Raw genomic sequence first — 23,723 nt, forward strand, 5'->3', positions numbered from 1 at the left:
ATTGTTGGGGACTATTTTCAGCGGCGGATGAATCCACATGTGGTGCTCTGGTGAGTGTTTGGGGCAGCAGGACGGTGTGTGTGGGGCTGAGGCAGAATAAACTACAGTGTGTGTGTTCATGGCGATGAAGGAACATGTCACCCAGAGCAACAGAGCGGCCCGCTGATGTGTTTTTAATAACAACGATGGCGCTCTGTGGCTCAGAGGAAGGAGATCCGTCAGGCTGTGATTCACACACTTGTTAGAAGATACATTCGCTGTTGGTTTCAGTCTTTTTGTGGGTTTTGATGACAATTCTAAAAATAAAGACTATCACCAGACTTATTCTAATAACACCAAACACTTCTGTTCTAATTTTTAATGAAACATTTGTGAATCAGAAACTCGATTTCAACGTTCTTCTCATTCAGCGGTGAAATGTGGTCAAGTACGTATAAATCTGAAGTACTTGAACTTCCCTCGAGTGTTTCCATTTTGTTACTTTCTACTTCTACTCTTTAATATTTCAGAGGGAGATATTGTACTTTTTTACTCCACCACAACAGTAAAATGCTGCTCACACATTGATGCAGCAGTAATAATAATGCAGTGATCTAATATATGACAGGACAAGAGCCGTTTTCTGCCTTCAACTTTTGATACTTTGAGTAAATTAACTACTAATACACACTTTCAATTCAGGACTTTTACTTGTAGAGTGTTTTTACAGCGTGGTGTTTCTACTCTACTACATACGTAAATGATCTGAATACATCCGCCGCGACTGGTTTCACAGTTACAGCCAATCTACGAAACTACCAGAAAATCCCAAAATTATTAAATAAGTAACTCTGTTAATAACAGAATCATTTCTACTGTCAAAGTGTAAAAACAGAGACACAACTGTCCTCAGTTTTTATTAATTTCTTTATTAGACAAGCAAACACATAAAATACACAAACCAAACATCAGTGATCTCAAACATATGCATGACTTCCACTGCATCCTTTAAGGCATTTATACTTCAGAAACTGAGGGAACAACAAATCAGGCATCAGACGGGATGTGTGCAAAACATGAGAAGAGCTCAGAAAAGACGAGTTAACAGCAGATCCAAACATGCCTGGAAGAAATTTAAAAAATAAAAAAAGGTTTTGCACATAGAAGAGGCAGAGAAACAGGACAGTGAAAACTTCTGAAATCTCAAAACTCAAAAAGCTTTTCACGCAGATTCACCTAAACAATGAGGATGCAGCCTGAATCCGGTGTTTACTGTAAATCTGTGAAACGGTTCCAGCACTGTTTGGTGCTGAGAAATTATTTTTCTCCACTTTTCTTTGTTCTGTTCATGTATTTATTCACTTATTCAGGAATCACAGTTTTATACAGGCGCCAATGACAGTTTGTATTTGAACATTTTATAGTTATATTGTTTGTATTCCTACTTGAATACTGAGCTTTGAGACTACAAATATAAAACATGAACAACCGAAATACCTGCAGAAAAAAGTATGTATGTAACTCTGAATGAATAAATTAAAGACTCGAGGAGCCTTAACAGTGGTAACACTTGAGAAATGATGCATCTATACACTCCATGTGTTTCAGTAGGATTTAGACATTATAACTGACTCACTCATTAAATAAATTAGAGCCTCATGAAGTGTTTGTGCTACTGAAACATCATCTGAGTTCTCCAAGAACAAGTAAATAACCTGAAATTAAAGCACAATTAAATGTGATCCAGATATGTTTTCACTCTACATAATTATGATTTTTTTTTTTTTAGCACAAATCAGTAATTCTACCGTCCCAAACTTCCCTTCATGCTGCTCAGCTGCAGGTGTTGAATGAACCATTAAAGAAAGTAGTAAAGAAACGTACAAATACCTGCAGTGGTTTGTTTTGGCCTCGTTAAATCACCAGTTCATAGTTATAAGTTCAGACAATAACAGAAGCATTTAAAAGTTAATTTTGTCAAAAGAAGGCAGAAATATCCAACAGTGGTTCATGTTAAAACTGATTCCAAAACATCAGAACAGTTTAACTTCTGTTCTAAATCTTCTCCAGTGATTACGACTTAATTTCTGTTGCTTCGCTTCTCCAGCAGCAGAGTAACTTCGCTGCCAGTTTAATAACAATCGAGATCCATTATTTTCTATATTTTCCCCTTTTTCTCTGGTATCGTCAGCAGAACCAGTTTATATATTAGATCACTGTTCAAATAACTACTCAAAAACAGAACATCCAAAACTGACAAAAATAAGGCAGAAAGAAAAATCCCTTTTTGCTTTGCTTGTAACAAGTAAGAGAAAATGGAAAAAAAAAAATGAATTGTGCGAGTGTGAGTCACAGAGTCCTGCACACACAGAAACCACAGAACAAGTCTGGAGGTAAATACAGCATCTTGTTATCAGGTCTGGACTTTAACTACAGCGAGTCCAGCTGAAGGGTTTCTCCCCAAAAACCTCCCACACCCATTCTGACTCGCTGTCTGTTGATAACTGCTTAATATTCAAAGTAATAACTTAATGAAAAGTGTCTCGTTTTGGGGATTTAACCCTTCAACTCATCATATGAATCCCAATATACAAATACAGCCCAGCAGTGCTTGTGTATATATACAGACGTGACTCTTTGTGTGAAGGATCTCCAAATGATCTACAGTTTCTCATCACTACTTTCATTATTTTACACCCCTGAGGAGTTTTATGACCTGAGAAGCTGTTTTTTTATTCTGATGCAAATCCCGGCGATCAGAACAAAACTGTTGTGTAACCACTAAACCTATGTATAAAAATATAAATCCTCAGTTATGTTTTGTGCTGGATGGATACCAAATATGAAAAATGAGCGGCTGAGTTGCTCCGAGGAATGTTAGAAGTGAAGATGAATGAGACCCGGGCGACGCCAGCTTTAGTCTGCGGCTTCTTGGCACTTTTTTTTTTTAGGGGCAATCTCATTCGGTCCACCGTGCCAGATCAAACTCATAAATCCAAGAAATAAAAGCTTTGTTTAATCTTTTTTCCATAAATATGTTGACCCAGGTCTTTTTTTTTTTTTTTTTTTTTAGCTTACTCAGGAAGAAAACTAGACACTGAAATAAAAACCCAAAGTAAACACTAAGAACTGTGGACACTGGAGGTTAAACGTCAAAACGTGCCCACCTGATTAAATCCCTTAAAACTATAAGAAAATTTTAATTCCAGCTTCGAATAAACATTCAAGTGCAGGAGTGTCTGTTAGGCCAGTCATTCCCAACCTTTTTTTTTGTTTTGAAGCAATGTCAACCTGCGAACCATCATCAGTGTCGTCATCATATGCCCATAAAATAACGACCAGGTTAACCAAAAAGAGATTATCTGGAGAAACGAGGAGGTCAAATTACCCAGTAGTTTAAAAATAGACGATTTTTTCAGATGTTCCTCTAAAGGTAACACTTTGCTTTAACCTCCTATTACGATTTATAAGCAGTATATAAACATTTAATACATGTTTAACACACTATAATGTCATTGTAAGCAGATATAAGTGACTATTAATTTATTTGTAAACAACTAACCCATAAGTGGAGGCTGGTGTATGAACAGATAAGGAATGACATTATAGTAACACACAGTTGTAATAATATAAAACGTCTTCATATGAGAAGTTATAATTGTTCACAAATACTGTACATTAATAAACACTTAAAAATGTCCTTATATGTGCTCACAACTACATTACAGTGTGTTATAAACCATTTAAATGTTTATATAATGCTTATAAATGCTAAGCAGGGGGGTTAAAAGCAAATGTCACCAAAATAAATATAACTGTGTATAAATGTATTGTTTTCCAGTTTTTCGCCCCCACATACTGTTCTGCGATCTGCAGGTTGGGAACAACCGACTCTCAGATACAGAGTTTGTTACATTTCAAGATCAGCATTTCTGTATCAAGAATATCTGTCTGTAACTCGTCCTGTTGTATAACGGGGGCTTGTTTAAAGTCAGACATATAATCTGCAGTTAGACCCATTAGGTGGAAGATGAGGATGGAATGATGATATAAAATTAGTCGACCAGCTGCCCGAGAAAAACAAACATCAGCTAGAAGTATCGTCGTCGTCCAGGCATCAAGTGTAACTTGAGTAAACGAGGAGCTCTAAAAGGATAATCAGTCTTGTTGACGTTAGCTGTGCTTATCTTTAAAATCGATATCATAATCTATACTGAAGAAGCCCCATTTTTCATGCTTCTTTACAGAAGTATTTCTGCTGTTTGGCTTCATGCCGAAGCTGAACTGTGAGAAAGCGTCACTTAATTTTTAGGCAACAGAAGACAAGAACATTGGTCTGATAATGTCTTATTTTGTTGAGAGACACAAGCTTGTGGTCCAATATATTGATTTGGTTATGTAACACTTAAGACTAAAGAGACTTAAGAGAACTAAAACATGATGAATTATGAATGGACTTCGACAATGGCTGTATATTCAGCGCTGTATGTAGAAAAACAAAGAAACGAGGATTTAGCTTTTAAAGTTTAGAGTGAGGAACCCTGTGGATGTTTAGAACCTCGCACATGCCAAATGATGAAGATGTTAGCTCCTTTTAGCTAATTCAGTACGGCCGATAGCAAATACATGGGTTCGTTCACATTTATCTTGAAACTTTGATCTGTGTTTATAACATGTAGCTTCAAATTGACCAACATGTTACGACAGAAGAGGCAGATCATATACATTTTCAGCTTTTTGTGTGTTTTACAAACTTTTCAAGACCAGGGAATGATCCATTTCTAGACTACGCACTCGTCTAGACTTTCACAGCCCAGAGTGGGAACGCTGAAAAGTCCAGCAGCATCATTGTTTACAGTAATAACAGGAAACAGTTGAGGAATTAAAAGACGAGTACCTAAGTTGAACAGTCAGCAGTTAAAATGATATTGTACCACACGATTAAGTAAAAAAAACAAAACCAGAAATGCAAAAAAAAAAGTCTCTGGATTATCTCAAGAAGGCAGAACAAAGAGAACGTGGATCTTAAATCAAACACACAATGATAATATTCTGTCAAACAGAGAACAGCTCTTTGGAAGTTCTTCTTCAGCAGTTTGATCATCAGAAGTCCTCGCACAGTTTTCCAAATCACGGCGTCTCGTCCAACTGCGTCGTCTCGTCACCACTTATTTTAGTTATTTTGGACGAACCTCAGCAGCTGTGAGAAACGTCGTTTGTCTTACTGACATTTCACAAACCTGCTGCAGAGATCACAAGAGATAAAACATCCAGTTGCTGCCGTAAGGAGTTCGGCAGTTCCTTCTCAGAAGTTCTGCTGCCGTCGTTTTTTGGCCTCGATGGCGTCGAGGATGGGCTTCCTCTTGGCGTGGTAGCGCTGACGGATCTCCTCGATCTCCTGCTCCATCTGGGGGTCCAGAGAGGCCAGGCGCAGACGTAGCTCCTCCACCGACCACGAACTCACCTACACAAAGACACATCAGCTTTATTCTTATCTGTCGTATTCAATTAGTTGACCAACACACTAACAATACGCTATTATTTAGATTTTCTATTAATCATTAAAGTCAATTTCCAATCGAAAACATCAAACATTGCTTATTTCCAGCTTCTCAAATGTGAAGATTTGCAGCTTTTCTCTGTCTAATGTGACAGTGAACTGAATATTTTGGTGTTTTTATTGTTGGTCAGAAAAAAATAAATTTTGAAGACGTCAACTTGGGTTTTAGGGAATTGTAACAGGTGATTTTTACTATACGTTTTACTAAACATTTATAGACCGAACAAATTGATAAATTGCAGAGGACATTTTTTTTTAAATCCCTGCATTGGCTGCCTGTCGGTTTATTTCTAAAATAAACGTTTAATTGGTTCATGTCTCAGCTCCCAGTCAGACCCACAGCTGACAAACCTTCAGCCATTATGACTCCAGCTGGAGGCCAATACTCTTTCACAGTGAACAATCACAAAATGAAAATGTGTTCTTTTTTGAACAACATCCAAGAAAGGCCTCACTTCTATTTAGTATCTGTTCTCGAGAACTGCTTGTCAGCTGCTGTTTCAAAAGGTCACGAATGAACTCTGAAGCCAGCGTGGACGAGAAGTCCTTCAAGTGCTCAGACGAATATGGATATTGTATGACAACTGGGTAAACCCTGAGAATGAAGACCATGTAATATAATCGAAAGCTTCAGCAAAGCTACAAAATGGACCTTGAGGTGAGATTGTTTTGTCAACTGCTGTTTCCAAGGCCAAGACTGAACTTTGAAGCTCAGAATTATCCAAGAAAGGGCTTCACAAACAAATACAGCTTTTACTGTACTGCCATCATCTTGTTTTACATCTAAAATGATAAAATAAATCTAAAATATAATTTACAAATGCAGAAAGTTCCCAAATTCACTGCCTCATAGATCTCGCAGTATTTCTAAAACTTAAAAAGTCACTATTGGACAGTCTAAATAACCTAACACAGAGAGGTTGGTACGAACATTAGCGGCCTCAGAACTGGATATGAAGCTAGTTAGCTTCTGTACCAATACCTCCTCGTTGTTACAATCCTGTGCAGCTGGAAGATTTGATGACTTCAATTTCATTAAAGAACACTTAATAAAATCTTTACCACAACCTAAAAATATCTCACACATGACAGCGATAATCAAGGTGCCTGATAAGTGTATCTATTCTAGTAGCTTTCAAAGGCTACAACTATTGACATTTATTCAGTCTCTTTCCCCTCTGCTGTAGGCCTCAGATAGGGACCTGATGCCTGCTTTAGCTCTTCCCCGGGGAATTCCTCCTCTCAGCTTTTACCAGCAGCACTTCGCTCTCCGGCTATTTATTACCCACAATCAATGGAGCTAAAATAACACTGGCGTCCTAGTCCACTAGACGGATAACTGTGAAGAGAGGATGGAAGGTGCTACAACTGGACTACACCGGGGTCACGGTAAAACAGACACTGAGGGCCAAAACCTCAAATCAGTTTTAAACCGCTACATATTTTTGGCCTGAGACCTGTGGCAACATTCACTGTAAATCCCAATGTATTCAATATTCCCCCAGTGATCAATTAAGCTTATTGTTTACAGAAATACTTCAAAATATAACTGACTGTTGTTTGGAAAATACTGAACATATGGATCAACAGTGGAGACGTGGAAGAGCACGGCAACTAGCAGATTATTTTCAAAATGAATCAATTCATTGTTTGGTCTATAAAAATGTAAAAATTTAAAATGTCTTTCAGTTTCTTAAAGCCCGACAGGTGACACCTTCAAATGTGTCGCTTTTTCAAACAGTCCAAAACCCAAAGATATTCAGTTTACAATCACATAAGACAAAGAAAAGTATCAATAATCACTTGAGAAGCTGAAACCAACGGATGTTTGGCATTTTTGCAAGAAAAATATCAAAACAGTTGCCAATTATTTTGTTGATCGACTAATCGATTAATTGTTGCAGCTCTGAAGTTGATTAAAGCAGCAGGAGAGGTGTGAGAAATTTCTAGGGCCATTTTGATACTTTTCAACACGTTTGGAGCAGAAACAATCAATTAATCGATTAGTCGATTGACAGAAAATGAATCGGCAACTGGTTTGATAATTGATTTATCGTATAAATTCTGTGGTTGCAGTATCTTTAGGTTTTGGACTGTTTGTTGAACAAAACAAGCAATTTGAAGCAACAAGCATTTGAAGATGTCAAAATTGTGATGTACATTTTTTCTTTTGTTGCTATTTTCCGACATTTAAAGGCCAAATGATTAATCAATTAATCGAGAAAATAATCAGATTAATGAATAATGAAAATGATCATTAGTTGCAGCCCTAAGCATGTTTTTCTTGGTGTAACTGTCCATTGAAATGCATTGTAACTGCTGTGCATCCAAGCTGACTACTGCCGCCGTCCACAAAGGAGCATGCTACAAACATTTCACACCTACAGTTGTATTTTTTGGGAATATTCCTTTAAAACAAATGCAACACATAGTGGCCATTTACTTGCTGGTGTAGCTGAGCACAAAGACAAACTCTCCAAACTGCTGTTGACAAATCTTTTTGGGTTCGTTGGAGCTCACATGTCTGTTTACAACGTCCAACTCCTCAATAAAGATATTTATTGAACTTAACTTCACATAACCTGCTCAGCTGAAGACATTTTCACTGCAAACCAACAAAAACAAGTGAAACACCTTCACAGATGCTTTGCCGTAGTATGAACTTGCGGACAGCTGCGGATTTCAGGTTTAAAAGGCTTCCCTCTATAAGGTCGTCGTCGTATTGGGGAAATAAAATGAATCGCAAAAAACAAGCGAATACATGTATTAATATTCCTTCTGAAATATTGTTTATTGTTGCCACTATAGTACATTCTTTCACTTAGTCATTAAACATTTAGTATTTGAACTAACAGTCATGCTCTCATGCTCACTCTCTCTTTCACACACAAACACATAAATTTTGAGCAAGACTTGAAATAATAATGATACATATCGGTTATATGTCCTAATCACAGTGTTGGCAGACAGTGTTGATGATTATTGATTTTATAATGTATTATTGTTTTAAGTCTGGTTCAACCATGTAAAGCATTTTGAAACTCTGACAGAACATGTGACTGATGATGGGCTCATTAATTGTTGATGGGTTTGCCTGGGATTTAACCTTCTGTCGGGATCTATTAGATAAGACTACGGTCTCCTTCAGATGTATTCTGGGGAGAGATTTGAGGAGAGAGGACGGATGGAAAAAAAGAAAACCAATAAGGGAAGAATAAAAATAGAAAAAAGGGGAAAGGACAGAATAGAGCAATTGAGGGAGATTGGTTGTTGTGCGTCTGCTTCTCATGAATAATGTAGGTTAGTGCTTTCTCACCACATGTTCTATGCTGCATTGTCACACCACTGAAATGACTGAAGCATAGGCCCCAGATAAAATGGTAAATATTAGACAAGGCAGCTAAATATAAGCTTAAAATACTATATAACATTCGAACAGGTCTTAATATGAGGGTGTTAACTGTACTACACCCCTAACCCCTGAGCTAAACGTATAAACCACAAACTGATGGAAACAAGAGTTTTCAACCAGCCGACATGACGATGTTCTTCATAGCTACATTAAAAAAACATCTGGCAGCAAAAATACATAAATAGCATAGTAGACCGATCTAAAATTAAACACAGTCAGCATGAAGCTGTCAACAAGCTGCCTTAAAGTATTCAAGATCCCAGAAGAAATTAGCTTTTTATCCTCACATTTGCAAGTCTAATGGAACAATAAATCCCCCCCAAGAGGGATTTGTGACGTCAAGTGAAACCTATGTGATTTCACTCGAACTGCCTGATACTGTAAATGGTGCAGTGAAGCACACAGACATTTTGTTTTACTTCCACTGTTAAATGCTATAAGGGCCATCTGCCTTTGCACGTACGTTACGAGTTACTGTCTCAAAGCAAATTCCTTTGACTCAACTGTAGGCATGATGGGATAGTCGGTGTTATGGCATACACAATTACGTTACTTATAGAAATAAAATCCATTTAGTTTATTTTCGCTTATCAGCGCCCACGTTCAACAAATAAAAATACTCTAATTTGTAAAATACTGAGCATGTTATCAATACTTAGTCGGACTATGGACAAATAGAATGGTCAAAGTTGTCATATTGGACATTTAAAGGTGTGTTGACTGATTCACGATGTCAACGCGTGCCTTGAGTAACGTGCAAAAAAACAACACAAAAGTTGCCGGTAGCCTTTAAGCAGCAGTCTGTATCTAGCTAAGGTTAACTAGTAGAGATGAAAGGGCAGCAAAACACCCTTTCATTCATCATTCTCTCCTCCGACGGTTTCTTTATTTGTGATGCATTTGCAAAGAAGCATTACTTGGCCAGTCTGGTAAACTTTGCCAGCTTGTGCAACGCCCGCAGGGAATGACAGCTTGCTTAGCTCTGTTTTCATAGCCTACCCTATTACACGCAAGTAAATTAAATAATTTAAAATACAAACTACTTGTGTTCATTCGCCTATAAGTTATTGCTTAATGCCGCTAATTACAACCTACTACATCCATGGAATCGCCTAATACTGCTAGATGTTTGGCTGACTGCCGCGTAATATTGTCAACATGATGAAACTATTCATAAAGTCAGTCTAACATTTGATCGTGTGGTCAGTTATAGTTGACTAATGTATGTAAACTTGCCACCGTAGGAACAGCGGTTACACAACCTTCGAAACGGGCCACGACTTAGACAAGCTCCGGTACTTAAATAAATAGCACTACACATCTGTAGACTCATCTGGAGGCAACGCCTCTAATCTACACACACACACCTTCAAGCGCACCAGAAGGGCGTCGACAAATATCTTTTCTTGTAAAATGTCCAGTGTAAAATCGGTAACACCGGTGTTGTCACGAGTGTATTAATCGGTGGGAAAATTTCGTTACCGTGGCATCCCTACTCAACCGGGTGCTTCAAAAGTAAACATGCAGTTTTTAAACATAATCAGAACACCAAGATGTCAAACTTGTACCAGGACAAAAAAAACAAAAACAAAAAAACACAGGACACTGAGTATTAATGACGTGAATAAACATGAATAAACCCATCATCACATCATATCATAAATGAGAACATAACCGTTTAATCTTTTAATATATATTTTAGGCCGTTTGTTAAATAATGAAACACAGAACAGCGGGCAACACTTCAGAGAGATGGCAAACATGCATTTTGTATCTTATACGGTTTTAATGATTAATCGATTGCTGATCTTTAACATGATTGATTTAGAAATTTCCATCCCTGGTTTCAGTAATTCTGAGTGGTTTTTGCTCAACCTGAAGAATGAGCTGCCCTTGTAAAATAATGCATGACATGAAGTGTCTTCTTTTGTTGCGTTATTATTATTTTTGTTGTCATTTTAGGCAAGATTTGAAATAATAATAATACATATATACACAATACATTTGATTACTTTCTCCCCTTAAAACACATGAAGAACTTTCCATTAAAACAAACATCATTAAGACGCCACTGTGAGATGATCCTCAGTGATATCTTTTAGGTGAAATGGTTTTTTTAAAGCTTTTTATTAATGCTAGGACATGGTTTTATTTCCAACATGTCTTATCGGTTTTATTATTATTATTGATTTTCTCTTATATTTTTGTTGGGTATTTTATTCGATTTTGATTAGATTTTTTTTTAATTGTCTTTTATTTGCCCCATTGCCTCCTGAAATGTTTTAATTCTGGTTCAACCATGTAAAGTATTTTGCAACTTTGTTTTGAAAAGTGCTGTATAAATAGTTCATTATTATTTATTAAATTACTGAAGATAACGGTGTGTGTGTGACATCCATTTAATCTGACAGTGTGTAGGTGTCACAGCAATGTGGGATACGCCTATTGAAGACGATGCTGTGTGCGTCTGAGACAGCGTGTGTTCACAGTGATTGATACGGTATTGAAGATTCAGGAGAACATGAGTGAAAATCAGGGTCAGCCAGCGGTTACCTGTCACTGTCTGTTAGTGTAATAACTTCAAATGCACACTGGCACAGATCTAAGTCTCATTAGGTGCATGTAACACAACACTACACACACACACACAGTCACATAAACAGCATTTATGAAGCCACACATTCACAGCATCTTCTTCCTTCATAGAGACATACTTAGACAGCGACTACATGCTGATACTCCATCAGAGAACTCAACATTTCACAGCCTTTAAGCACCACTTCACCACTGCTAAAACCCCAACAATAGTTGCTGGAAAAATAAAATTTTTGTTCTTTTTAACAAACAACTATCAAGAAATGGTCGCCGTGTTGTTTGAGAAGCAAAGGTTTATTGTTTCGATTTCAATTTCAGTTGTGCTTTGCAGCAGATGGGAAAGAAGAGGCTTCAGTGCACTCTGACTATCTAAAGATGAATAGGCAGCGAGCTGGTCTGGTAAGAGAAACCACCTCGTATTTAAAAAAGGTCACATATTTAATATTTAATTCCAGCAGCAGCCATTTGTTATGCTTAAATGTCCGTAAGCAAGACAAACAGCCTCTGCTCTTTGACTCACTGAGAGTGTTTTCCACAGAGGCATCAGCCGACTGCACTAAAATGTAAAGGCAGCCAGAAAAGTGAGAACGAAGTTAGTCAAACTAAGGTGGCATGTAAACGCTATTTATATCAACAAATCTAAAAAAACTGAGAGAGTGACCAACTTGTGAAATGACACAAAAACGTATTGTGAAAAAATAAGACCTTTAATTATGTGGTTTTAATACCTTATGAAGAGTTAAATGTAAATTACTTAAGACTATTTCAGAATTATTTTACATTGGAGGTCTTCACAGGCCGGTCTGAAACAGAACCATGGAAAAACCTGAGGACAGGAGACACGATCTGAACAGACCGGAGGATAATTAGACTCGATCCAAAATGTGGTCGACCTGAACAGACATTTCAAAACCCCGTGTTTCTGCTTAGATTATGACACAGTGTGATCAGGAGTCCGCGTGGATCCATTCGGGTTTTGGACATACTGACTTACACACAGACATGAGCGAGACCCTACCTGACTGAATACAATGTGGACCCAGTCTGACCTGGGTCCAGGGTCAGGTCTCGATTATTCGGAACTACGGATGTGACGATATCAGATTTTCACGCTACAATTATCAAGGTAAACAGTATTATCACGATACTGCATCAAACTTTCCTGAAATACTGTTATTAGTTGAAATATAGTAGAATTACTTCCCACCGTGTTTGATTCGGTTTATATCAAACAAACACTCAACACCGAACTGCATTATGCAAACGCATTATGTTAGCAATTTAAAATAGACTAAAAAAACACCATAAATATGAGAAGGTTGGTTGTTAAAAAGTTTGGACTGTTGACTGGGAATCACTTTAAAAGCAGCACAGTGTCTGTGTCTCTTATTTTTACACATCCGTTCATGTTTTCATGCATGGTCTGAGTGGTCTGAGTGTTAATGAGTAAAACCATTTTTAAAATGCAGAATGTTTGTTTACGCACACAGAACAGTGATGATGGACCTTCAAACTGTTATATCTTAAAAGACACTAGCAGCGCCCGCCCCTCTGCACACGACCACTCGGCAAATGTGTTCTCATTGATTATTACATCTCCGCCATAATTGAATAATTGTGCAATATTTTGTGTACTACTCCCGTGCAATATTAGTTTTCCCATGTTAGTTTTTCTTATTTATTGTTATTGATATTATATACCTCTATTACTCTCGACAGTACATGCACCTCTGCTTATTACTTATTTTGTTACATGTATTATTATACTGTACTTTCATCATCAACCGGTAAACCCACTTGGTACTTGACACTTTATCTTATACTTATACCGACATGATACTTAATTTATTTCCTGACCTGTTTTTATAGTGTTTTATAGTGTATCATATTTTTTGCTGGTACTTTCTCCTGTGTGCACTGACGTAAAGACGAGCTGCTGTAACAAAGAGTTTCCCTACGGGGATCAATAAAGTATTTCTGATTCTGATCTTATTCTATCTTAATTGATTTTATTGTGGGTTCTTTGTTGGTTTTTGCTGATTGTTTTTCAATGTTAATGCCATTTTTTTGCCTATGTAAAGCACTTTGAATCGGCTCTGTGTTGGAAATGTGCTATACAAATAAAGCAGCTTTGCCTTCGGTAGGTTGACTAGCTAACGTTACGATAGCAAGTCATGGCCACAGTAGCTTAAGCTAGACAGAAAAGGAGGCCGGTTCGCCGCCCCTGCTGTTGTCACTCTGTCTCTGTCTTCTAATGAAGACGGGAGCACTGTGCTGTGTTGTAGTCGCGGCAATGACTATAACGGAAATGGTTCGCTGTGTTGTTGCCATCAGAATGCATCACCACAGTATCCAGTAAACTATACTGGCATGACTTTACAAGGAACTGAGTGGACCCGTGTAGACCTGTGCTTCACAATGAACACATTCACATCTCTGTTTACTCAGTAATTTACTGTACACACACACACACACACACACACACAGTGCTTCTAACTCACCACTTGAAGGTCTCCTTCACCCGGCAGTTTCCGGTTGTCTGCGTTGTTTTCTCCTCTTCCTCCCTCATTATGACTGTTGGCCTCCTTCTCTTTCTGCTCAAAGTACTCCAGGAAGGACGGCTTGGACGGCTGCATCGTCTCATCTCTCCCTGTAAGACGCAGAATCAACATTTACTTTATGACAGCAGATGCACAGGAATCTGTCTTAGTGACACTGGAGCTGAACCAGATTTATAGTTAATGTTAAGACACAAAGACGGAGACTCAAGAGTGGCGTTTACAGCAAGACATGCTTTAAACTCAACAGTGGACAAAACATAATTCATTATATATCTCAGACAAGTTTCAAAGTCAACACACAGTGCCATTTAAGTGCAGCCACACTAGTACGAGACGCCCTTGTGCTGTCCCTGTAGGAGGATGTAGGCTTGGTTGGAATATCGAGTTGGCTGAATTTAATACTTCTGGAGGTAATAAAAGGCTCTCTGGGTTCAAACATGGAAGATATTTAGTTTTTAACAGCAGTGTTGCACTTAGTCGCCGCTGCATTGGCAGCTATAATTAGAGTAAAGACATTTGTGATATAGTTTGGTTTACATAATTTACTTCCTTTCAGCTTCTCCATTCTCTTGCTCTCCTTATTTATGAGCTTCCTAAAGGAAACGATGCTTTCCTCTAAGAATCTTCTGTTGCAGCAGCAAAATTAATACGAGTTTACCTTTTTTGTATACACGCAGTTAGTGAGGGCAAACATACCTGTATAATATTTATGTATAATATGTCTGCTAAACATGAAAGTTACAAGCCAGTTCCATGAGGTGCTTTGCATCTAAAAATGTACGGACTGTGATAAGTAACTTTACAAGCAAAGACAGAAGGGAAGCAGCAGCATTTTGCACAAGTAGACTACAATGAAATTTTAGAATCAGCGTTTCAATTAAGACAGCAAAGAGTGTGGAAACTTCCTTCAACCAAAACATCTACAAATATCAGCGAGTGTTTGTTCTGCTCAGTGTGTTCCTGAGCAAGTCCCTGAATCATCAACAGTCACAGGGGAGCTGCACTCTAACATGAGCATGAATGGGTAAATATAAAGACAATTTCCCTTCCAGGATCAATGAAATGTTGCATTATTAAAGCGGCAATAAGTACGGAACAAGACTACCATAATACATCTGTGCTAACTTGATAAAACTGTTGATCAGTACCGGTGATTCACTTGGCCAGGTTCTGAGATTTGAGACTTTTAAAACTCGCTTGTGATGGTAAAAGAAAAGACAATAGAGGCATTAACATATCACTGGACATAAAGGACACAGAGGGACAAAGACAATAAATCAGATTTGAATGTATGTTAATGTGAGTGCACTACACGCAACTGAGCACATGAAACCACTGATATGAACTTTAAAATCTGTTTAAAACTGGTGTGGCTGGCAGCTTCATCTTGAATCTTGCTAATGAATAAAATACAGCCTCAATAATAATAGAGACACATTTTTAAAATCAACACTTGTACATCAACAACCATTGTAATGGTGCGTCATTTAATTAAATTAACAAAAGGTGTTTAAACTCAGGAACTACAGTTTCTCCAGTCTGTCTTTCTCTGCATTATTCATAATGACATTAATTAATTTTTAATAAACAACCATATTTATACTTCACCTCTTTTTTAAAATCCATAATAATTTTAAGGGGGATTCAAAAGCATCAAACTCTCCCAAAAAAACAAATAATTTTAAGAAGTGAATCAGCACAATGGGAGGTGCAGCTGGACATTCACAACAGTGGTTCAACTCTTAATCACACGACTAAAACTTTCAGTCACGTCTCTTTAGGAAATAAGAGCATTTAAAATGTGACAACATCCCAAATAATTTTTACACTCAGGATATTTTTGTTAAATGAAAAAGTAAAGATAGCTTACTGTGATTTTGTGTTTGCTCTTGTCTGTGAAATAGTTTAAATGTGTTTAGATGATTAAGCTGAGGATTAAAAAATAGTTACGCAATATGAGTTTTTGAAGAGGACATGAAGAAGAGTTGCAATCAACAATAGGTGAAGTTGAGATAAACAAAACACATGCATGTACAGTAAAAACACCAAACTGCACCAGACATCAACAACACAACAAATAAAAGATCCAATAAAATAAAGAGAAAAGTTAAAAGAACCTTTATGCTATTAGTATGTATGTATGTATGTAGGTAGGTAGTGGGAGGATGTACTGTATGTGTGTGAAAGAGACAGAGTGAATGTGTTAGTATATGTATACGTGCATGGAAAAGGCAACAACTATAGAGATAATAAGCGTGTGGAGTTACTGAGACTACACTTGGTTCATTGGACAAATTCTTTTCTGCATCTTTAATTTTACCCAAGTGAGTCCAAGAGTGGAGCAGATCAATGAGTGCATCAGTGTAGTTCAGCTTTTGATTTATGGCTTTAATAAGCTGCTGTCGTGTTACAGAGGCTGAAGTTTTTTCCTACAGTACGTACAGATCTCACTGTGATCTCACGCAGCCACACTGTGAATGGTGTGAAAACAGTTGCTGTTTCTAACAATTCACATTCTTGACTTTCTATTATGGTCTGTTATGTTGACCCTTACACATTATGTACTGAACTTTAGATTATTCACAGATTTATAGCAACATCTTGCTCTTCTCAGACTTGTTTTAAAGTGACAGTAAAGTCCTCTATTACCCCACTGGACAGGGGAAAATCTGATGTCACAGCAAAAGGAAATTAGAGATGGTTTATGTGTGTACTTAAAAGTAATTTAGGGCCAATAATCACGTTATATAAATGGACAAGTAATAAATGTAATGAGAGGATTGTGACTTAGTCCCTTGTAATGATCAAAGACAGATTTTGATCAGGCAGGTTGTGTAGCTTTTACAGTCTTTATCATCTAAAGTGATTAAAATCTCTTTTGTTTGACCCCACCAGAGTTGAGAGTGTAGAGTCAGATAAAAAAATAAGAATCCGGGAGGTGGAAGGGTTTCAATATCTTGTTCATGGACACTTCAGCAGGGTAGATGTTTCCCAACACAAGTTTTTGAAACTAATCATGATCAGTCTACACACTGCCACTCAAACAAGTTTTTACAACCTGGAATATCCCTAACAGATGCCTAAATCTCTGTGCAACCTGGCAGCAGATAATATAATCAAAGTTGGTACAAACCTAAATTTACGAACATACTGTGATGAAAAACAACTTCAGTGTAGAGCCTGATGTGAAGCAAAGTTTAACTAAAGATGTGTGTGCACAGTTATGTTCAGGTACATTACTATTAGCTGTAGAAACAGGCAGGTTTACTGATCTCCCTCAAGAGAAAACACTTGGTTTGTTATGTGATTTAGGTGAGATTGAAGATGTTTTATTGCTCAATATACGATGATTTAGGGGCTATGGTTTTTAGTAAAATGTCCTTCATTTCTGAGGACTTGTGGTTGGATGATTATAAAAAACTTGAGTTGTGTTATGGAAGGGAACCTTTTTGTGGCAGTTATGTTCATGTCTGACAAATGTTTCATCACTGGTATTTTTTTGGTGTCTTATAAGTTCATGTGGGCTGGGCACTTGTATGTGCAAGACACAATAAATTACATAACTAGCATAGTGTGATACTGCTGCCCCCTTTTGGCCAAATTGGGTTTATTAACTGTAGCAGCAATAGTAGTGTAGTTACTGAGGATGTGTGAAACTAAGTAATCTGAGTGTTAAACGTCATGTAAACAAGAACCCTGTTTTCGGGGTAGGGAATTAGAGAAAAACCTGATGTCCATGGCTTGATTTCGCCTGGAGAACGCCGATTTCCTGTTTATGTGTACGTGTCTCTGCGTTTGTAATTGGCTTTTTAAATGCATGCATGTGCAGGACAAAGACTTCAGACAGGGAAAGTATCGCTGTGGCAGCAGAGCGGCAGGATGAAAGCAGAGATCAGTACATGCAGCAATGTGTTCTTGTATTTAAAATAATTCCATCCAAAATCAGACTAAAACTGAAACAGACACAAAGTAGCCTCCAGACGTTTTGGAGAAGTTTCATAAGGTTTCTCAGAGTAACCTGGTTTCTTGAGTGCATGTAAACGCACAGACTGCAACACAGATTCTGAATTGAATGACTTTCTATAAGTTGGAAGGGTCTCAAGGGTCTACGGATAGAGGTCATATGCTGTACAGATTGGAAAGTCCCTTGAGGCAAATTTGTGATATTGGGGTTGCTAGTACTATCCCACTGAGAATCAACACCCCAGTCTGCTGCTCTATGCAGCTTTCAGCTCATTGTTTTGGTTCACCAACCCATATAAGTGATTTGTAATGGATTTCTCACTGACATTTTCTCAGGAGTTGGTTGACCAAACCAGAGTTAAAACACCAGCAAACATTGGACTAACATTGGGACACGAGCTAAGCTTATCTACGAGCACTTGTTAAGCTGACAATATATCGATGTTCTGTTGCTGCTGGGTTGTTTCATAGTCTATCTGCCCACTCGTGGTCAAAAACTGCTTAATGCAACTTGAAACTTTCCCAAGGAAACAAGCCATCTGTTGTCAGAACCTTATATTTGTCAGAATCTGTCAGATTTGTGTATTCTGAGCTTGATAATGATGATTAATGCCAAGACATTAAGTTGTTGGCTCACATTAGCTCACTTTAGCATTTCCCTAACATCTCATCACTGATCTCACTTGTGGCTCTGTAGTTGGATTTCATTCGAGCACAAAATCAATTTAAAGTCTAGTATCCCCCCCGACTGTAAAATAATTAATGGCTGTTTATTCTCCATTTCTGCTGCCAGGTGCCTCCGCATCGGATTAAGCTGCCAAGAGCGTGGACCTTGAGAAGTCATTGTTTAAGAAAACTAGCCGCAGTTTTCCCAATATGGAGTTTTTTTCAACATAATCAGATATGAAAAAAGGTCAGAACCATAAAAGTCCATGACGTCTCTTTGATTCTAGTTTCGTATCTGATGTTGTTGGGTAACTTGAGCAATTATCTGACTGGTCAAAGACTCTTTCCAACTGTGCTTCACATTCCTATAAACTATGACCTGCTGTGCTTTGTTGGTTGCTATGCCAACCCCATGTGGAGGCAAGCAAGCTAGTGAGCAGTGTTTCCTCTGTCCTCTGTTTTTATGCATTCTTATGATATATTTTCTGTCACATGTTTGGAACTGTTGTGTAAGTGATCTCATTACTGTGATGATTAGTATCACAACTATATTAAAAGGTCACACATCTTCAACAGGAAAGTTTAAGGGTAAGACAAGCCCACACGGTTATTAAAGTGAGATGATCTATGTTGTAAAAATGTGCACACGACCATTCTGCATTAAAGATCTTTACAATCTCACAGTTCCCGTGTTAGGAAAGTTGCTGTGTTTCCCTCTTTCTTCCAACTCATCTGTCTGTTACGTAACTCAATTTAAGAAGTGTTAACCCAACTTCTGCTCAAACGAGCTTCTTCTAAAAACCACATAGCCACAACATGAGAAAGTGTTAGACTGGTAAGTATTTAAATGGGCTCACGCACCATGTGAGGTTTTGAAACATGATTTTTTACTTTAAACTTCAGCCTAAGACATCACTGAGAACATAAAGTTGAGTACTTTGACTTGTGAGTACTTTGACAAACATAACGAACAGACATCTGTTTGACCTTACGTGGTACTGGTCCAATTTTAATATAGTCTAGTTTAAATGTTTTATAACACACACCAGGCACACTTTAAATAAAAGCAAATTTTTGAGCAGATACTCAAACCCTGACCCACAACATCCACATTTGGTCCGAATCCCATCTCTGTGAGACCACATGCCTTTTGATGGGTGATGAAAAATATCAATACTTGATAAAGCAAACTGAACCACCCCCCCAAAAAACTGCTTCTATTTTGTTTGCAGCATTTGTTTGATCAGTAAACAGTAGAGACAAAATCATAAGGGGAGCTGAAAGACGCTTCAAAAGTCAAGTGGTCGATTGAAGTTTGTGATGTATTGATTTACCAGCAGAGCCACTGCCATACCCATTTACCTTTTTATAATGAGATCATCTGTTTGACAGATCTCATTTAGGCCTTCGTCCTTTTTCCACATTCTGACAGCAGATGGTTAAGACTGCATGATGAGGGAACGGAAAAGAGGAAGAGCTGGAGTCTTTTTACTGGAAGCAACATGAACCAAAAATATTTTATTGCAATAGGGCAATTCCTTTTAATATTAAATTGTATCCCCGCACACTGAAAGGTCTGGAAAGGCCGCCTGATCAGCTGATTAGGCCCATGCCAAAAAGACGAAAAACAAAGTAAATAAAAGAATAATAAAACTTGTTTTCTGCCATTACTGTTTGTCACCCACTGACAAGCCCATTATTTTGTTCTCACTGCTCCGACACTGACCTGCTCTCCTCTCTGTCGTGCCTTTTCTGACCAATCAGACCAAATGTCACCTCACAGCAGTCACATCAGTGTGGGGAGTGGACATGGTTGTGTTTACTTTGAATTAAAAAGCATAAATGTTGCTTTTTCTTGGTGGAACTCTCCAGGTTTAAAATGAAGACAGATTTCATGCTAAGACATCCCAAGTGAATCAGACCAAGCTGGCTCATTTTTGGTGGGATTTAACACTGATAATGACGACAGCTGACAACAAATGAGGAAGCTGTTCAACCAGAGAAACTTCAGAGTGCCAACTGAGCTCATTAACATAATTGTAGTACAGGCCTCATTAACGATTCAACTCCAGCAGTGTTAATGCTTTGTTCTTCTGCAGCCTCAAAAACAGGCTGAACATAAACCACAAGATTGGGAAAGTAAAGGTTTTACAAAGTTTGATCTTAAAATGAAGGCCAAACCAGAGTGGACTCTAGAGAGGACTGCCATCTGCTCTTGCTCCTTTCACAAAACAAAATTAAACTTTAATAAAGTAAAGAGATGTGAGAGCTGAGCAGTACAGAGAGCTATTAAATCTTTTTTAACTAGAACCCTTACAAAGAAGGTTAAAGAAAATACACCACTGTATTCATACTGAGTGTATGCACAATTTGCTTTGCTGTTTGTACTTCTAAGTTGCTATATAATGTACATTAAAGACAGTGTTATGGCAGAGCAAAGCATTTAAGCATTTGAAGATGAGAGAACAGAGGCTCAGAGAGATGGAAAACTTCATTTAAATAATTCATTTAAGTCAACATAATGGTTCCATCAACATGCATCTCAAACAACAAATGGAAAGTTTGAATCACTCTCACTTCAGGCTGCCAGCTGCTGTTCATATAGTGTTTGTGTGAGAGTAACATAAGGAAAGTGACTAATGATACAACAGCACCCACTTTCTGTCTTTTGCTGCTGTCAGAAGAACTACATTTTGAAATGAAACACTAAAAATATATCATAAGCTCAGCTGCTATAAACGACTGAACAGATATCTTAAAGCAGAATAATACTTCTCTTATTAAAAGACTTCAAAAGAGACTACTATAACTTTTTGAAATACCAAATCAGAGCCTGTGACTTGAAATATGAAAAAAAGAAACACAAACAAAAAAACCCAAAACAGCAAAATCACAGTATGACATCTCTCTGATTCAGCAAAGAGATGTGATCTCTATCAGAGATCTGTGACAACAATTTGAGAAAACTTCACCAATGTTATTTAAATTTCAAAGGAGCATTTCACAGAGTTTTCAACCTTGTAATTTAGCTCAGTTTCAAAACATGTATTCTTGCATAAGAAGCACTAACTGAGTAAAAATGTGTTTATATGTAATATCAGATCAGAGATCTTTGAGAGTGGATCCCGCTCTGCATACTTGTACCTCTGCTTCTTCGACAATGGATCCACACCGGATTTTGTTGGACATTAGTACAAAATAGCAGCTCTATAAAAGAAGCCTTTACTTTTAGATGCTGACAGGATGACATCAAAACAGATTAAATCAGAGGTTTTCAAACAAAGGAGAGTTGGGGGGGCACAGAGGGAGAGAGGTGAGGTAAACATACTGCATGGCGTGAAAGTGGTGTATGAAGGTGTTCAAAACAACAGGAAGTCGGTTATTGTAGTTTGGCCGTTGATTGTTCCTGCTGTTGGAGCAGCAGCAGTGGCAGGGATACACAGCTAACGGAGGTAATGTAAGTAAAGGCACTTGAAATCTGATACCAAGAGCATCGCAGCCTGAAACTACAAGCTACACCAAAACGTCAGATATATGATGTCCAGTATCTCGAGCTAGGTTTACTTTGGCTGGCTCAAGTGACTCACCGTCCACGGCCTCAGGTTGTGATTTGTAAAGAAGTGCTGGTTAATGATAGCATGTGAGCTGTGACACAAACAGAGACCGAGGAGTGGTGGAGGAACTTAGAGAGGTGAACCTGAAAGCAACTGAGGCGTCATAACGAGTTGCACCGCGCAATACAAAGGCAGGAAACATTCACAGGGGCATTAATAAGATAAGATTTAAGGTGTAGTAAAACGGTGTAGTGTTATTGCTAAATAAATTTCACTGTAGCTGCTTGAAATACCTCAATGTAATGTCTACGTTGTCTGTTGGCAAAATACACCTAAAAGCTAAGTATGCCAGGAAATCTCAAAGTATACCGATGACATTTATTTACAACAAGTGTTTTGTGGGTGATTTTGAGTGTAATATCCTGTTGGTTACATTAGTACACTTGTCATTTAATAAATCTGTCCTGATTGTGAAGGAGTTGGAGAAGTAGTGCAGAAGAGAATGAGAGATGAGAGCGACTGAGAGGTTTCTAACATGGATTCTAGTGAGTGAGGGTTAGCGGCTAATCAGTGTAAATTAAAAGGCTTTTTATTATTCAGTACCATTAAGGAGGATCAATATCTGATCTAATATCTAATCTCAATCCTCAAGGCCCCTTCAGCGTCAGACTGTGGCCATTAGTTTGGGACACATGGTGCACGCGCACACGCACGCACACGCACACATTAAAAGGACACAACAGAGTACTAATGTAATTATGAATTCCAAATGTTCCTGTGTTAATGCGGTTTGAACTGCCAGCAGTGGAGATCCATACTAACTCAATAGTAGGACATCAGACAGGAGACTGTGTGTGTGTGGGTGTGTGTGTATTTATGAGTGTGTGTCAGAGATTTATAAGCAGTCACTAAGGCTGCACGATATAGTTACAAAAATAAAAATAAAAATCATATTGCGATTATTTTGACAGATATTACGATTGCGATATGATTTATGATTAGTGGGAATGACCATTTTTTCATTACAATTTTCATTTTGACTAAAAAAAAAAATCATGATCAGAATCAAAAATACTTTATTGATCCCCGAGGGGAAACTCTTTTGTTACAGCAGCTCACTGTCACGTCAGTGCACACAGGAATAGAAGTACTGAGCAAATCAACATATAATACACTATAATACAGGTCAGATAAATTAAGTACCAGGTGGGTGTAAGTATAAATTTAAAATAAGTGTGAAGTACAAAGTGGGTTTACCGGTTGATGATAATAATACGGTATAAAGTAATAGTGCATGAACTGTCAAGTTAAGTGTAGCTTATTAAGGTGATTATGAGACGGAGGATATTGCACAGCAGTAATAGAAATATGAATAAATATCAATAAATAGGGAATTTTAAACTGAAAAGAGTATATTGCACAGGAGTATTAAC

The 23,723-nt window shown here is 37.8% G+C and overlaps 1 protein-coding gene across 1 annotated transcript in view; it reads right to left on the reverse strand.

Annotated features, from left to right (window-relative positions):
• Positions 1-888: 888 nt before the first annotated feature.
• Positions 889-23,723, reverse strand: part of LOC122870071 (serine/threonine-protein kinase 4-like) — a 38,405-nt gene continuing 15,570 nt past the window's right edge. Inside the window, exons 10-11 of the mRNA XM_044183800.1 lie at positions 14,048-14,196; positions 889-5,443 (exon numbers count right to left, since the gene is read on the reverse strand). Of these exons, the coding sequence (XP_044039735.1) occupies positions 5,285-5,443; positions 14,048-14,196 (308 nt within the window). The 3' untranslated portion in view covers positions 889-5,284. The remainder of the gene's footprint in view (positions 5,444-14,047; positions 14,197-23,723) is intronic.

This window comes from Siniperca chuatsi, linkage group LG2, assembly GCF_020085105.1.
Source record: "Siniperca chuatsi isolate FFG_IHB_CAS linkage group LG2, ASM2008510v1, whole genome shotgun sequence".
NCBI lineage: Eukaryota > Metazoa > Chordata > Actinopteri > Centrarchiformes > Sinipercidae > Siniperca > Siniperca chuatsi.